Source organism: Apium graveolens, chromosome 2 (assembly GCF_009905375.1).
Source record: "Apium graveolens cultivar Ventura chromosome 2, ASM990537v1, whole genome shotgun sequence".
NCBI classification, from domain to species: domain Eukaryota; kingdom Viridiplantae; phylum Streptophyta; class Magnoliopsida; order Apiales; family Apiaceae; genus Apium; species Apium graveolens.
The window spans coordinates 194,462,638-194,481,136 of NC_133648.1; the positions used below are offsets into that span (position 1 = coordinate 194,462,638).

The window sequence follows — 18,499 nt, forward strand, 5'->3', positions numbered from 1 at the left end:
ACACACCCAATCCCAAAAATATCATTATCCAGTATATCGCTTAGCAACCGGAACAATCAGTATACTTTGATATATTCCAAACACTAGAATATATCAATATCCATGTGTCACCAATAGAATATGAATCAAGAATCCAAATAAACGGAGAAATCAAGAATCGAAATGAAATATGAACAAAGGAATAGCAAGTGTATATCAGTGATTAAGAACAATAATCAAGAGAATGCAAATGTGATAAGCCTTTGAATCAATATCACTATTCTGAAAGTAGAATAGGGTAAAACTTGCCTTCTGCGCGACTCACTGTAATTGAATCACTTCTGTCTATCACCTTGGACTATTACCGACTCAACTTGCCTGGCTGACTTAGCTTCTGTTGGCAAAACATACTGGTTAAGTCACGTCGTACTTCATTTGCATCTTGAATCGACTTCAAACCGTTCCTAACATCTACCCATGCGCTTATGACTGACTCATGTATTACATATAAGCAAGCTAGACTCGATTAACCACGTAATACATATAAGCACATAAGCACATAATTATTTTTTTATGGTTAAAATAATTTTTATAACCAAAATCGACACGCTGATCTCTCAACTGATCGTTCTCTGACTCGTTTTCCATTTTTTCAGAATTTTTCGGACTTGTCTCGGCACGTAACTCGACTGATAATCAAACAAGTAACAGAATCAACTAATTTTTAAAAGAAATTAAGCTTTGATATTATTTTTAATGAAAAGAATTCATTTTTCTAAGTCAACAGGCTTTCGTTTCACGCAAATCGGACTAACGGTTGAATTATTATCAATTAAATACTGATAATTCCATTTATTACTCATTATAAATAATTATTACTAATTTTTAAAACTCAGAAATAATTTTTAAATCATTATTTAAGAAAAATCAGAATTAAAAATATTTTTTCCATAATTTTTGGAATTAAAATGAATTTATTATGATTTATTAAAAATTATTTGATTAATTATCAAAATAATTAATCACTTTTAAATAATTAATAAATAATAATTAAATAATAAATAATTAAGAAAATTATTCAATCTGATTTTTAGAAAATAATTCAGAATTATTTATAATATAAATCAATTAATTTAACAATTAATTAATCAATTTACAAAATAAATAAAACTGATTTTTAAAATTAATAAAAATAAAATCAAAATCAAAATTGCAGAAACACATGTCAGAACCCAATTCTTGACAAAATCAGATCAAACCCGGGTTCTGGAAACGGGTCAACCGGGTTGGATTCCGGGTTACCAAGAACATCACCGGATTTTTCCAAGAATCCGGTGAGTTCCCGGATTCCGGCCAACTCCGATCAGCCTCAAATCAATACCGTTTGGTGCTGTTTTTGAGTGATTTTCATTGCAAATCAACACAGCAATCTAACCACGACCAAAACATACCAAAAACATCTCAGAATCACAATCTCCGGTCAAAATCGATATGAACTCCGTCCAAAATATCATCTTTTGATTCTGTAAACCAAAGTCAACATTCTATAGTGCAAATTGAAGCTAAGAACATATACAATCAAAGCCCTAACATTACAAGAACCAAATATTCACATAAATCATCGAGTTGTGTTTTGAAAATCTAACATAAACCCTAGAAATCGTGAATCACTATCCAGACATCGTTTGTTCAATTAAATACCATAAATCGATTGTAAATCATCCAACAAAGCTTTATCAATCATCAAAACATCAAAATAACCCTAGAATCAAAAAGTCCTAATTCGAACATAAACCCTAGAAATCGAAAATAAAAAACGATGCAATAAAACGTGAAATTGATGCAAGAAACAGAAAGAACGGATCAAAACCTTCGATTTGAGTACTTGAATCACACGATTCGATGCTGTAATCAGTGAGAAATCACGACTTGATTCTTCGACCCGAACCTGTTCTTCCCGACCCGATTTCAGAGAATTTTGTGTATTTTTACAGATTTTAATGATTAATTATAATTAATTAAATAAAAATTAGGCTATTTATAGTAGTAAAATTAATACTCCTAATTAAAATTAAGGCCCTAATTCTACACTTTTTAAAATTAATAGGCCCCTAATTTTATAATTTTTGAGTATTAAAATTTAATTTATAAATATTTTATATATACAATATATATGCCAAAATTTCCCAAAAATTGTGAATAATGCAAAAATGCAAAGAAATAATATAAATGAAAGTCCTATAATTTTATAAAAATAAAAATGTGATTTTTTTGTGGGGTTTTTGACACCCAATTGGGCCCGGAAAAGTCAATTTTCGCAAAACGAGAAAATTTATAAAATATCTAGATGTTCAGAATAATGCGATTGTAAAAGCCATTTGATGAAAAATAAGGCCCATTATTTTATTTGAAATATTGGCTTTAAAATTATTATTTGGGTCGTAAAACGTTTGAAATGAAACCTATGAATGCATAATAAAATATCTGAAAAATACCTTAAAAATACAGAAATGACATGGATACATGTAACACATAACAGTTAGGGTTTATCAGATAATCACACATAAATGACATAATAATACACATATTTTATTATAATTATGATATAATATAAACGTAAATTTCCCAGTCGTTACATGCACTATTGCGACTGATCATCGTGAGTGGTCTTCCTGGCACGGCAAACTCCCGTAATGAGTTCATCATCCAGTTTGGATATTTCTGCAACACTACCCAGAGCATTTCGATAGAAAGGCTACGGATGGGTGATTGTTGAAGTGTTGACAAGGTCAAATGATTATAATGATGTTTCCATCAAATGAAGTATCTCGTAACTTCATTTCTTTTAAACAATATTTCAAAGATTGAATCTAATCAAGTCTTATATTGTAGTCCCATCTATGTGAGGAACCTTTGAAAACTTACTATACTTTGAACAGTGGTAGCTCAAGTAGTTTTCTAAAATGGTATAAGTATAGTGAAGTATTTGGTAACTTCATCTCCCTTTAAGCTTATATCCAGTAATTAATTATCTTACACTTGATTAAGATTTCCAGTAAGTTATCTATTTAGATACTTGCATTATTGATTACACTATATATTATCTTACGAGCTGTAATGCTCACTCTTGCTTCATTTTTTTATCATACAACAACAGTTAGGAAGGATGCCCAGACTCAAGCAGACCCTGCGCAAGAGCGTGGGAAGCATCCCGCGTCTTCCCGTTGATATCATAGCTGCTATAGTTGCAGAGGTAGATCTATCTGTAGACCAGGTATTCTACTTTTGGGAATCAATTATGTATAATTATAACTTGTGACAAATAATGGCAATTAACTGTAACCTTGTTAAGTAATCATTTTGGGTTGTAATAACTTTTAAATTATGGATTCAAGGACTTGTACTTATTTCTATTTCATCTCTGAGACTATAACATGTTATGGTATGTGTTATTGTGTGGTCACAGCATGAGGGTATTTACTTTTAATTAAGATAAGTGATATTTATGGAAATAAAGACCGTGGCGACCCGGATCCCTGACCCCGAATCTGGGGGTGTTACAATTGAGGCAAACCCCTCTAAGATAAAAGCGCCATTGGAAATGAGATCCCCTCGGAATGTTCGAGAGGTGCAAAGCCTTACGGGGAGGATAGCAGCCTTGAACTGATTTGTCTCTAAATCGTCGGACAAATGCAAGGAGTTTTTCTTAGCTATCAAAAAGGGTAAGAAATTTGAGTGGACGACCGAATGTGAAGAGGCCTTTACCAAAATCAAGGAACAGCTAGGGAATCCTCCATTATTGTCTAAGCCCGTAGAGGGGGAAACCCTACTACTGTACTTAGCTGTCTCTGACTACTCCATCAGTGCAGTATTAGTCCGAGAAGAAGAACAGGTGCAATACCATGTCTATTATGTAAGCAAGAGGCTGTTAGACGATGAAACCTGATATACCAATATGGAAAAACTAGTGTATGCCTTAATTCTAGCCTCGAGGAAGTTGAGGCCGTATTTTTAAGCACACCGGGTGGAAGTCTGAACTTCATTCCCCCTAAGGCAGGTTATGCACAAACCTGAAGCTTCGGGCATGATGATAAAGTGGGCTATCGAACTAGAGCAATTCGATGTGAAGTATAAGCCCAGGACGACAATTAAGGGGCAAGCCTTGGCCGATTTCTTTTTGGAATTCCCCCTTCTTTTGAAGTAAGTGGGAATGAATGTGTCACTGAGCCGACACCTACAAGAATCTCCATGGAAAAACGTTTGCCCTGGTGGACCTTGTATGTTGATGGGGCTGTGAATGGAAATGGGGCAGGCTCGGGTATAGTGTTGGTTAGCCTCGAAGGGCATAAACTCCAAAGTTGTATTCACTTTGGCTTCAAGGCAACCAATAATGATGCTGAATACGAGGCCCTAATAGCAGGATTGAAGCTGGACCTCGAGATGAAAGTTGAAAATCTAAATATGTTTAGTGATTCGATGCTAGTGGTTGGGCATGTTAAAGGAGGCTTTCAAGCTAGAGGCCCCCGTACTGACCTGTACATGAGACGTGCATAGGAGCTAATGGGTAAGTTCACAGAAGTTAACTTGGAGCAAATTCCCTGTGCGGAAAATGCGAATGCAGATGCCTTGGATAAACTAGGATCTCACAGGGTGGCAACACTGCTGGGGGTAATACCCCTGGAAATCCAAAAGCAGCCTAGTATCTTTCAGGCTATGGTCATGGGGGTAGATGTCCAGAAGGAAGAATCATGGGTCACTCCCATTTTGGACTATATCACAAAAGGAACACTCCCTGCGGACAAAGATGAAGCTAGAAGGATTAAGTACAAGGAAGGAAGGTATGTTATCTATAATAAGAATCTGTACAGAAGGGGTTTCAACAGACCTCTTTTGACGTGTGTAACTGGAAATGAATGTGACTACATTATGTGAGAAGTACACGGGGGTATTTGTGGAAACCATGCTGGGGGGACTTCTCTTGCTCACAAGATATTGAAGCAAGGGTATTACTGGCCAACCCTACAGAAAGACGCGCATGAATTCACCCGCACGTGTGACCGATGTCAAAGGTTTGTTAACCTGAATAACAACCCTCCTGTACCTTTGAAGCCCTTAACTAGCCCCTGACCCTTTGCTCTTTGGGGAATAGACCAGATTGGGGAATTACCCAAGGGTAAAGGCGGGGTAAAATACGCTGTAGTATCTGTCGATTATTTCACCAAGTAGGCGGAAGATGAGCCATTGGCTACCATTACTGCGGCTAAGTTGAAGGAATTTGTTTTCGGCCTATTGTGTGTAGGTTTTGGGTCCCTTATAAATTGATCTTGGACAATGGGAAGCAGTTCGACAGTAAGGAAATGCGAAAGCTTTTTGACGACTTGAAAATCCAGAAGGGTTTCTCTGCAGTTTGTCACCCCCAGAGCAACGGATAAACTGAAGTAGTGAATAAGATAATCAAGCATACGCTTAAGGCAAAGCTTGAGGAGAAGAAGGGGTATTGGCCTGAAGAATTACCCATGGTGTTGTGGTCTTATAACACTACACCCGGGACGACCACTGGAAAATCCCCATTCACTTTGACTTACAGATGTGAAGCTATGGTTCCAATGGAGATATGCTCCGGATCATTCAGGCGTGATAATTATAACCCCATGGATAATGAGGTTAATCATCGGCTATATTTGGATCTTGTGGAAGAGGTACGGGCAACCTCCTAGCTGAAGCTAGCCGCATATCAGCAAAGAACCCATAAGTACTTTGATAAGAAGGTTAGAGCCCGACCATTGCAAGTGGGGGACCTCGTTCTAAGGAAGGTGTTGCCCAATATGTGGGTTCCAGGACATGGAAACTTCGGGGAAAATTGGGAAGGCCCGTATAAAATAAAAACTGTCTTGTGGGAAGGCACGTATCATTTGGAAAATTTGGATGGGAAGTTACTTCTATGGGCGTGGAACGCTAAAATCCCGAAGAAGTACTATCAATAAACCAATCAAGGTAATTCTCTCGTAGGCCTCTTTCAGGCTATAGGAATAATAAAGATAGCCTATTAGTTAGGGATATTATGTTTTGGGGATTATTCATTTAGCTGTTTAACCTGTTTCGGTAGATGGCCAGCAGGTAGTGCATGTACACCTTCCAGAGAAACATGTTTTGGCAATTTGCCTTAATAAATCATGCTTAGTTCTCATTTTATCTACTTCAGGCATATCAGCTATTGTTTTTTATTATCATGGTTAAGCCTATATGTTTGGAACGATTATAACATGATTATTTGGAATACAATTGCTTTAAAGAACGTGAATGTTTATTGGTATGATAATTCTTGCTTTAGTTCTTCGCCATAAAAAATATTAATGCTAAAGAACTCGGGGGTAGTAGTATATATATATATATGTGTATATACGTTTATCCTATATGGGCTTGAAATGGGATAATTTTAAGCAAAATTAGTAATTCGGAGTAAGGGTGTATAGGCGTATACACCTGTTTTGAATAGCCTTAAAATGGGATAATTTTTAGGCGAAATTAGTAACTTGGAATAAGCGTGTATAGGTGTATATACCTGTTTTAAATAACTTTGAAATGGGGTGGCTATAAGGAAAATTAAAATCCGGTATTTTATTAAGAACAGAATATTACGAATGGATAAAAATAAATTTAACATGGATTATGCCGGGATGGATTTGGAAAACCTGGGGATATCAGGGCTAAATGAATTTCAGATAATGGTTGAGGGCTGCGTATGGCTTTGGAAAGCCGGGAATGCGTAAGACTCAAAATGAAGTCAGGATACTTCAAACATGTCTCCAACATGAAGTAAAATAACTTCAAGACATGTTAATCAGGAAAATCCAGGGGCTAGTTGGAAAGTCCAAGGGTATATGGGTACCTTGGAATCCTGTAAAAACTAGACATATTGGTAACCCAGAAAACGGATAAGTGTGGAATACGCTAGGACATGGATAAGTGTGGAATACACTAAGGATGGATATGAGAATATGTTGATAACACACGATGTGTAAAATCTAAAGAGACAGGTTATATATATATTTAAGGCTCGGGGGGTACGCAAGATGAAAAACGATTGCGTAATAATACCCCCAAAAATTGAGCTTATTTGTGGAGGATTACCCACAGGAAGGGTAAGAAATTTACCCACGGAAAAGTAAGGACATTACCCTCGGAAAAATATATTACGGGAAATCATAACTTAATAAGAACTTTACGTGATATTATATAACAATAACTAAATCCTAGTCGTGGTCTGCATGTTTGAGATCGGCTTAGGTTCGTTAGGATACACGGAAAGAATGGTTTTAAGGAAATATATCATGTGGGATATATGGGAATAAATATGGTTATTATCCCAGGATAATGTAGCTGAGGTATGTATAAAATCCCAGTAGGCTGGTTATCTTAAGACTGCCCTGAAGGTGTCTATCATAAATTGATATTAGCCTACTAGGTTATACCCAAGGTATGTATGAGAACACTTAAGGAAAGATAACATATGATATACATAGAAAGAAAGCAACATAGAACGGACTAAGTTGTTAAAACTTACAACCTGCGAGGCATTCAGAGGTGTCCGCACCTTCATCCAAATAAAACTAAGTCTTGGCACGAAGGCCCGGGATAATGTAAAATTAAGGTAATAAGAAAATCCACTCAATACTGGGGTATTAAAGTTCATATCATAGCTAGGGAAAATTATAAAAACATACTAACCCTCATGGGTGGGAATAGCCCCAGATACATCAGCAGCTGGGGAAGGCTCCTTTTCCTTGACATTTTTCTCGGGGGATTCGTCGGCTGAGGGGTCAATGACCAAAGGCTTAATGGTGGGGGTTTGATCCATGATCTGAGGGTCTAAGGCTTCTTCATTGACAGCCTCGATTACATCCCTGACAGGGTCAATCTTTGAAATATACCCCTCTGTGGCCTTTTGAGCCTTTACCTCTTCAAGGACTTCTGCAGCCTCTGGCCCAAGCTCATTCCATGGGATCTCTGGGAATTTCTCATACGCTATTTTTACACAATCCTTAATGCCGGCCTCATGGCCAGTATTAAAAACTAACTTCTCCCTAGCTACTCGAGCTTCACCAGATAGACTCTCAACCTGTAGATTCAGACTTTCAACTTGCTTGGACAGACTCTTCTTTTCCTTCTGACAGACCTGAAGGGATTTGGATAAGGACCCCTTCTCCTTCTTTAAGTTGGCCTTAGACAACTTCAGCTTAGTAACAATCTCCTCAAGGCCATTGACTTCAGTCTCTTTTCCTGAAAGGCTGGTTTTAAGCTGCTTAATCTCCTCCCTTAGCTTCTTGTCACTACTAGCCACCTCCGCGATCTGCTCCCCAAACTTCATATCCAAAAACAAGGCCTTCGCACTAGCGAGAGATCGATCGCGAGCAGCCTCCACCAGTCTCAGCTTGTCCCACTCCGCTACGGTTGTCTCCGGGATCTGGTTTCCCATCATGTCAAAGAACTTCTGCTTCTTTAGATAACTATTGGATGGGGCATATTCCAGAGAAGGCTTCAATCTTTTCACAGACCGGGATCCAGAGCTTGCAGGGGGATCCGTAGGAGGGTGAATACCCTTCTTTCTAGGAAGCCCTGCTGAGTGGTCTTTTGAAACTTGGCGAGGGGGAGCCTGTGACACGAGAGTAGCCCTTAGAGCAGCCTCGGCCTTCACACCCTTCTCAAAAAGGTCATCATAGCTTGTTGGGTTCTTCATAAAAGACATATCTGCAGCGTAATATGAATGCATTAGCCATGATAGCCAAGGAAATAAGTGGCATATAAAAAGTTTAGACATACACATGATTGAGTACAAAAACATGTATCTTTCAATAGATATCAGACATTAAACAAAGAAAGGACTATATGGGGAAGGGGTAGAGCCCCTTGGAAGAAGGGTCTCTTCGGTAAGAGTAATACCTGGAGTAGGAGTTGCGTGCTCCTAGGGTAAACCAAATTTTAATTCAAATAAATTTTTTGGGGTAAAAAGACCAGAATCGTCCTTTAGGCCCTTCTACTTTTCCAGAATACCCTGAGCCCTAATTAGCTCTTCGCCTTCCAGAGGAGATTGAACAGGCATATATGAGGTATCATTGAAAGCTGTGCGGTATGAGGGACAATCATAACAATACAAAAATTGATTGTCCCAACCTACCATAGTCTCTTTACAATCGATCATACACTTACCATGGTGGATGTTCCATAAGGTAAGATAGAAAAACCCACTTGACCTACCTGACGACTTTAATTGGTAAAAATAACCTAATTCATAGGCCGACAACGCTTCAGAATACTCCTGGTGGTAGAGGATATACATACTCGCAGCTGTGCGATATGATTTGGGTGTTAACTGGTGAGGGGCTAACCCATAAAAGTTTAGAACATCAAAGAAAAACGGGTGTAATGGGAGAGAGAAACCCTGCTTGAGGAACTGGGCTGACATTACTGCTTTTGGAATAGACTGGTATGACCGAAGGTCGTCAAAATTCCTGCACCTTTCGTGGCGTTGGGGTACCACTAGTGTGCCCAGGGACTATTTTGTCTAAAAGGCTGTCAAGGGTCAATAGGGTCATGGAAGGTTTTAGGCAATCATATGGTTTGGGGCTATATGAGAATCGACATCATCTCCGTGGAGATAGTCGGCATCTAGAGCAGTCCTATTGTCAAGAGATTCATTAGGAACCAGGGACTCGGTCTCCTCAGTGAAGAGTTTTGCCTTACCTACGGGGGTGTTCTGGTTACGGGAATCCACCTCATCATCAGAGGAGGCTAAGTCGACAGGGCTAATGTCTTTGAAGGAAGAGGCCGTTCTTAGGGATATCTGGGCTTTTACAGGGTCTAGTACTTTCACTTTAGAGCGGGTTCGGCCACCTACAGTAGAGCATGAAGATAAAAAAGCTTAGGATAAGTTGACTGAAACAAGGACGTCACTAGCTGTGTTTTCGGATGAAGAGAATACACCACCCATAATGGAATCCTTAGAGTTGCTAGAAGCCCCAGAGGTAGACATCTGCGAAAGAAAAAGTAGAGTAAGTTATCTACTCTAAGATTTCTTACACGACGTTAAGAGGGGGCTTCAATATGACTAGGAAGAGAAGGATGTAGGGGTATCAAGCTTGGAAAGGATCTAAAAGATAGGCATGCATAAGGAATATAGACTATGGGATCCAATGGTCTAATAGATATGTGAATACACCCGAATTAGGGGGTATTGAAGACATTGGCTTAACCCCGGGAAAGGTATACCCCTAATTATACCATGAACAAGGGACCCAGAGAACTATAGGTCAAACATCAAACTAGGGTATGAAGATTGGCCGAAATTACTTACAATCTTGGATCTATGGCATAGGAAATAAATAAATACGAGACCACAAAAACAATAAATAGTTAATTTGTTCATGCATGTGAAGAAAAGGAGAGAGGCGGAGGAAGGTGAACAGTCACCGGAAAATAGGGCCGATTCTGGCCAATAATCACTACGCGAAAATAAATGCCAACACGAACTAAAAGCGATCAAAAGATTCAAAGCATGCATATCATTCTCGATGACCGGTGAAGAACAAAATTGATACTAAGCATGCAAAAAGTCTAAGCATTTACCCGTATATGTGCACACATGAATATATGTATATGTGTGAATATCTATGTGCGCGAACTAGATAATCACAGACTTAAGGAAATGAGGGGTTTTACCTTTCGGACGAGGGAGAGAAAAGCTTGATTACTGGCTTTGAGCTTAGACGGAGTGTAATATCCGGGATATATCGTGTAATTATTTTTGATATTATTATGTGTCCCCAGTATCTATTCTGTGAGTTAATTGTTAAGTGTTATCTGTACTTGAATATTCAAAAATAATATTAATTGAGTATTTTAATTTTTATATGTCCAAAATAAAATATAGATAATTATCATATCTTCCTAATTATTTTTATGTTGGTTTATGGATTTATAAGAATCATATGAAATTTCTAAAATCTTTTTCCGGGTAATTAAAATCTATTTTATAAAAACGGGAACCAACCGACGTCAACCGTTGTTACGTTTTTGGAACCCGAAATTCTTCCGAGAACTCCTTCCTAACCTAATTGTAATATTCCGAGCATATTCCATGTTTCGACTTTTTCGATCCGGCTTACGGTTTGTCCTGCGCGGGTCCCGGCGCAACATTTTCGATACAATATTCATTTCGGTAAATCAATAAAACCCGTATTTTCAATAAACGGGAGCTTTTTATTAAACTATCCCAATTATCACTTCGTAATACGTGTAACCAGGCGCTGAGACCAAGACCGCAATACAAATTGTACTAATTTGGATAATTATCCCGAAAACCGATACCGTTTGGATCAGTTTTTACAGATAAACGTACTGTTTTATATCTGGAATGATCCAACGGGATACAAATTTTCCGTAATTATAAATAGCCTTTTACCGTATTTTATTTCGTATCAAAATCATTTGCAGATAGTTAATTATATAATTTTCAGAGAAAAGCCCTAATTTCTTAAAACTGTTCTAAGAATCAAACAGCAAAACGAAGGCGTTACCGATCTCTGTTTTTAAAGCTTGAGTAACCAAAACGAAGGATTTGAGGTGTTCTATCAGATTCTGAGCTTTGTTTCACTGCAGAAATCAAGGTTATTTTTCTAAAAATTTATTTATTTTCGAATTTATTTTATTAAAAATATGAATTTTTGTTCGGATGATTGTTTGTATGATTTGATGATTGCATGTTGTAGAGCTTATTTTCCTGATGATTTTCATATGTCATACGTCTGATTTGGAGTTCAATAACATGCTCAAAAGTGGGTTTAATTTTCGAATTTCAAAATTAGGGTTTATAACCCGTATGAATGTTTTCAATTGAAATTTGGGGTTTTTTGATTCAGGGGTTATTAGCTGTTGATTTATAGTGGGTTGTGTTCCTTATAAAATTTGCAATCGATTGATATATAGCTCGTTAATAGAGGATGCTTGAATCGAAGGGAGTTGTGTTTTAAAGATTTGCGATGTTCGTCGGAAACCGGCGATGTTCTTGGCCAATTTCCGGCCAGAACAGGGATGATTAGAATGTTTTGAATGCATGAACAAGTTCCTGGTGTTGTGTAGTGTTGATCTGGAGGTGTTGGTGGGGTGAGGATGTCGAGATCGTCTTCTCCGGCCACCCCCGATTTTCCGGCGACTGAAACTGCAAAATTGCAGTTTAGTCCCTGTATTTTTGAAGATGGTGAAGTTTAGTCCCTGTAGTTTGCAAAGTTTTCAAAAATAGGATTCCTGTTTATAAAATGTTTAAAAATCATATTTCCTATTTATTTTTATTATAAAAATTCATTTTTAATTTCTGAAAATTCTGAAAATTATTATTTTAATCCCGAAAATTATTTTTAATTCACAAATAAATCTGAATTAATTAGTTAATTAATTTCAGTTAATTTATAATTGATTAATTGGTCAATTAATTCGAAAATTAATTGATTAATTGATTTAATTAATTATTAATTGATTTTAATTAGTTATTTAATTAGATTTAATTATTTAAAAATGATTTAAAAATTCTGAAAAATAGTTTCGAGCTTTAAAATATTATTCTAAATTATTTCCAAGGCTCGATAATTATTCTAAAATTATTTCGGAGCCAGAATGGGCCAACCGAACCCTGTTTATTAACCCGAAATTGATCCAACGACCCGTTTTAATTCCGAAAAATGTTTTAAAAATCATTTTAAATACCCGAAAGCATATTTATGACCCGAGACTTCTTTATAGATGATATGTCATTGATTACGTGATGTATTATGTGTTATACGTGACCTGTTGTTTGACTATCGGTCTATATATTCGGTGTTTACTTGGTTATTGCATAGATTTCAATCCGTTAATCGGATTTGGGTAAAACGAAGGGTAGATAGAAGTATGTGTTGAATAGAATCCTGTGAGTTGATGATTGATAGATGCTTATGATATGTGAGCAGAAGAGGCAATGCGTAGGAAAGGGAAACAGGTTGAGATTGAAAGCAAGTGCAGGATAGTAAGCTAATATCAGGCAAGTGTTTTGAACTTTCTCGAGATATTATAATTCTTGATAGTCTTGTTGACATTGCAAGTGCTTTGAAGCACGGAAACCTAAATCCTGATTTCAGTTATTGTTCTTGAGCTATGAACCATATTCTTTCTAATCTATTGAATATTCTGTTATTATGCTAGAATTGGATTGTTTTTATAAAATTGTGGACCAGATTCGTGGTCAGACCATATAATGGTCAAGTTAGGCCAATGTGTGCCTTGGATCCAGTAGTTAGAGCAATGTTGTGTGCCTTGCTCGAGGTTAGTGCGTGACTGATCAGCAGCCTAACCTTGGTTTTAAATTAAAAGTATAATATCCAATTCTAAATCATAATCCATTGTTCACTTGATATCATAACCATATTCACCTGATGATCATTATTCTCAGTTTTGTCATTGTGACTTGCTGAGCTAGTTAGCTCATTTGTGCGATGTTGTTTATATTCTTTCCAGTTAAAAAGGAACCAGTTGGTAAAGAGGATCCCCAGTCCAGCGCGAGAGCTAGGGGTTCATGTTGAGAAAGCTGAGCTAGTAGGCTTCTTTTGGAATAATTTAAGTTTGTAAAAGTTGTAATAATGTTTAATACTCAGTTTGAATTTGAAATAGTTGGGATTTGAACGGTTTGTAATATATTAGTGTGTTTAGCTTGTGTGCATACTTTAACCTGTTGCGGTCCGTGGTGGTTGGTAAGTAGGGTCATTGCATATATTATTAGTATCTTTATTATTGTTATAAGCAGGTTATAATTAAGGTGTGTGTGTGGACCCCAAACTTCTGACCCGGGTTTGGAGGGCGCCACAGGTTTGGTATCAGAGCTACAGGTTATAAGTCACTGACACAAGCCTAGGTTGACGGGAATGGGTAGAGGGATAGGATTAGAAGTAAGGCATAGGATGATAGAACGTTGAGAGGTTGAGTGTTTTGGTATATCAGGTATTAGCGTAAATTACGTTATGGTAAGAGATTCTTATATTACGATATAATTTCAGATAGCAGAGATGGCCGACTCTTTTATTCTCGTATCAGCTGATCACTTAGAGCCTTCAGTTGGAGCACCAGCATCGGATCCACGTCCTGTGATTCCACCAGCATTGGCTATTCTACCTCCACCGGTGTTGCAGCCCGTACCATTACAAGCTATTCCACCTCCAGGCATGAGGCCACCTGTCAGAGGACCCCCACCAGCTGATTCAGATTCCACTGGGCATTCAGTAGCGAGTGCCCCATTCCAGTCTACATTGCCCCCAGTTCCTTATTACCGGTATGAGGCTCTTCTATTGGAGCGTGATTCCTTGTTGGCTCAGATTAGAGAGTTACAGCATATCATCAGGACTACAGATGTTAATCGTGGTGTGAGGGAGCTTCGAGAGGAGATTCATGTGACACGGAGGGTTCTTGAGGCTAGGTTACATAGAGCTACACTACCTGGCAGAGGCCCTGATACACTGCTGGGCTGGGCTACTGAGGTGATGGAGGACTTTGAGAGGCTAGCAGGACCAGAGTTTCCTTGGAGCTGAGTTAGAGATTTTGAGATGAAGATGCTGAGTAGTGTTGCTATGATTATGTAGTATGGACAGTAGTGTGTAGTGTGTATCAGAAGACTTTTGAGTTGTATTTATAGACTAGCGATGCTGACTAGTGAGTAGGTTGTTGTACCCTTTTTGCTTTAACTTTCGAAGCGTCTTTACGCTTGTACTACCCTAAAACTTTTGATCTATATATATCAGTACCTTTTTCCTTTCCAACACTGTCATTTATTCTATCGCACCTGTTTTACCTTACCTTATTTATTGCACCAGTTATACCCCGTGATACCATGTGCCCTGTTTTCCATAACTGTTTATATTCTGTAAAGAAGCATGCAATTTACTTAGTTACAACTGTTTTCAAAAAGAGATATTCCTGTTTAACAAAACTTTTCTTTTATGCAAATATTTGATTCAAAAGCTAAATAAATTGATTGATTCTTTACAGAAAATGCCTCCCAAAAGAAATACCCGCACCAATACCCAGAATGAAGAAAACAACAACAACAACAATAACAATCAAAATGATATAAACCAGAATGTGAACCCAGGACCCATGGACCCAGCAATAGCCCAGATTCTTCAAATCTTGGCCCAACAAACAGTTCACCTGGCACAACAACAGCAGAGATAGACCAATCCCCAGGTAACTTTTAAAACTTTTCAGGTAATAAACCCACCAGAATTCAAGGGTTCTTTAGAGCCAATTGAAGCAAATATTTGGTTAAAGGAAATAGAAAAGGCATTTGCCTTAGTGAAAGTGAAAGAGGAACAGAAGGTTGAGTTTGCAAGTTACTATCTGAAGAATGAGGCCACCTATTGGTGGGAAATGGTGAAGACATTGGAAGGCACAGATGTTATTAGTTGGGAAAGGTTCAAGGAATTGTTTTTAGAAAAGTATTTTCCTCAGTTTGTTCAGGATCAAATGGAGCTGAAGCTTTTAGAATTAAAGCAAGGGAATATGTCGGTAACAGATTATGAAGGGAAGTTTGAGGAATTGTCAAGGTATGTGCCGTCGTATATTGATACTGATAGAAAGAAAGCTAAGAGATTTTAGCAAGGCTTGAAGCCATGGATCAGGGGGAAGGTAGCTATTTTTGAATTGGATACCTATGCCGGGGTTGTACAGAAGGCTATGATCGCAGAGACAGAGAGTGAGATGTTCCAGAAAGATAAGGAAAGCAAGAAAAGGAAAGTTGAGGGAAGTGAGGGTCAGTCACAAACAGGGAAGTTTCCAAATTTTAAGAAGGGCAAGTTTCAGCCAGGGAGAAATTTTAATTTCAGAAGACAAAATGCAAGAGACGGAGGCCAGGGCAATCGTCCAGCTAATGTGAATCCGCCGAATCAGTTAAGATTAACTTTTCCAGATTGTCATGTATGTGGAAAGAAGCATGGAGGAGTTTGTAACAAGTTGAATGTGGTATGTTTTAAATGCAACCAGAAAGGGCACTACTCGAGGGAGTGCCGAAATCAGCCAGCAAGAGAGCCAGCAAATAAAGATCAACCTATCCGGAATCCAGCAGTGAAAGTTCCAGTCATTGGATTTACATGCTTTAAATGTGGAAAGCCAGGACATATGGCCAGGGATTGCAAGACACCAGCCCCAGTTAGTAATGCATTGAGAATTATGGGATCTACCCCAGCAGTAAATGAGACTCCAAGGGCTAGAGTTTTCGACATGTCAGTGAAGGATGCTATCCAGGATACGGATGTCGTGGCAGGTACGCTTAATGTGAATTCTTTATGTGCCAAAGTGTTAATAGACTCGGGAGCAACTCGATCGTTTGTTTCACAAGATTTTGTTAGTAAATTAAATTGTCCAGTTGAATGCTTAAATGAAATAATGACTGTGGAGTTAGCAAATCAAGAACGTGTAGCTGTGAATCAAGTTTGTGAGAATTGTGAGGTTGAGATTTTTGGTAGTAAGTTTTGTGTAGATTTGATACCATTTAAGTTAGGGGAATTTGATGTGATATTAGGGATGGATTGGTTATCTAAGCATGATGCTCAGATAGATTGTCGAAATAAGAAAGTAATGGTGAAAATGCCAGACGAAAGAATAGTAACGTTTAAAGGTCAGAAACAAGTAAAGAAGTTCTTAACGATGATTCAAGCCAAGAAGTTACTACGGCAAGGATGCGAGCATTTCGTAGCATACGTGATTGACAAAAGTCAGGAGCCAGCAAAACATGAAGATATCCCAGTAGTGAATGAATTTCCAGACGTATTTCCCGACGAATTGCCAGGACTTCCTCCAGATAGAGAAATTGAATTTGCGATCGACTTAGCACCTGGAACAGAACCAGTATCCAAAGCCCCGTACAGAATGGCGCCTGTTGAGATGAAAGAGCTAGCAAAGCAATTGCAGGAATTGTTAGAGAAAGGAGTAATCAGACCCAGCGTATCCCCGTGGGGTGCACCGGTATTATTTGTCAAGAAGAAAGATGGAAGCATGAGACTGTGCATCGACTATAGGGAGCTCAACAAATTGACGATTAAGAATAAGTATCCGTTACCCAGAATTGATGATTTGTTTGACCAATTGAAGGGAGCCAAGTATTTCTCCAAAATCGATTTAAGATCGGGATATCATCAACTGAAGATCAAACCAGAAGATATACCAAAGACAGCTTTCAGAACAAGGTATGGACATTACGAGTTTTTAGTGATGTCTTTTGGATTGACCAACGCCCCAGCAGCGTTTATGGACCTGATGAACAGAATTTTCAAGGAATATTTGGACAAGTTCGTTATAGTATTTATAGACGATATTTTAATCTATTCAAAGACGGAGGAGGATCATGCGGAACATTTAAGGACAACTTTGGAGATTTTAAGGAAAAAGAAGTTATATGCTAAATTATTGAAGTGTGAGTTTTGGCTACAAGAAGTTCAGTTCTTAGGACACATAGTCAGTAACGAAGGGATCAAAGTGGACCCGGCAAAGATCGAAGCAATTACGAATTGGGAAAGACCGAGAACACCCACTAAGGTAAGAAGTTTCTTGGGATTGACAGGATATTATCGACGATTCATTCAGAATTTCTCAAGGATTGCCACACCATTAACAAAGCTTACACGAAAGAATGAAAAGTTTATATGGAATGACAAGTGCGAAGAAAGTTTTCAGGAATTGAAGCGGAGATTAATCACAACACCTGTGTTGTCACTTCCAGACGATCAAGGGAATTTCGTAATTTATAGCGATGCTTCCTACAAAAGATTAGGATGTGTTCTTATGCAGCACGACAAGGTGATTGCGTATGCGTCAAGGTAATTGAAACCATACGAACAAAAGTATCCTACTCATGACTTGGAGCTAGCAGCTATAGTTTTTGCTTTGAAGATTTGGAGACATCATTTGTATGGAGAAAAGTGTGAGATTTTCACGGATCACAAAAGTTTGAAATATATTTACCCAGAAGGAACTTAATATGAGGCAAAGGAGATGGTTAGAATTGATCAAGGATTATGATTGCTCGATTAATTATCATCCCGGTAAGGCGAACGTGGTGGCAGACGCATTAAGTCGGAAGGAAAAGTTAAATGAATTATCAGTACCTGAAGATATATATAAGGAATTTCAGAAATTGGAATTGGAAATTAGAGTTTGCGAGCCTGAGGAAGCTAAAGTGTACAGTATGACTTTCCAGCCGGAGTTGTTGGAGAAAATAAAGAAATGTCAAAAAGATGTAATGGATCAAGATATAAATCGTTTGGTAGGTGAAGAATTATGCACGCAGAAGGATGATCAAGGCATTTTGAGATTTTCATCTAGAATCTGGATTCCACCAGTGACGGAGTTAAAGAATGAAATTTTACAAGAAGCACATAGTTCAAGATATTCCATCCATCCAGGGAGTACTAAAATGTACAGAGATTTAAAGAAGAATTATTGGTGGCCA

The 18,499-nt window shown here is 37.9% G+C and overlaps 1 protein-coding gene across 1 annotated transcript; it reads left to right on the forward strand.

Moving 5' to 3' along the window:
• Positions 1-4,539: 4,539 nt before the first annotated feature.
• On the forward strand, positions 4,540-5,696 carry LOC141695968 (uncharacterized). The gene is made up of 3 exons (XM_074500170.1): positions 4,540-4,817; positions 5,279-5,384; positions 5,451-5,696. The coding sequence occupies exons 1-3, from the start codon at positions 4,540-4,542 to the stop codon at positions 5,694-5,696; spliced, it is 630 nt and encodes a 209-aa protein (XP_074356271.1).
• The last annotated feature ends 12,803 nt before the right edge of the window (positions 5,697-18,499 follow it).

Coding starts and splice junctions, on each gene's coding strand:
- LOC141695968 (XM_074500170.1), top strand. CDS start 4,540: ATGGGTAAGTTCACAGAAGTTAACTTGGAGCAAATTCCCTGTGCGGAA. Junction 4,818..5,278: donor ATTAAGTACAAGGAAGGAAG/GTATGTTATCTA, acceptor TATTGTGTGTAG/GTTTTGGGTCCCTTATAAAT. Junction 5,385..5,450: donor TCCAGAAGGGTTTCTCTGCA/GTTTGTCACCCC, acceptor CATACGCTTAAG/GCAAAGCTTGAGGAGAAGAA.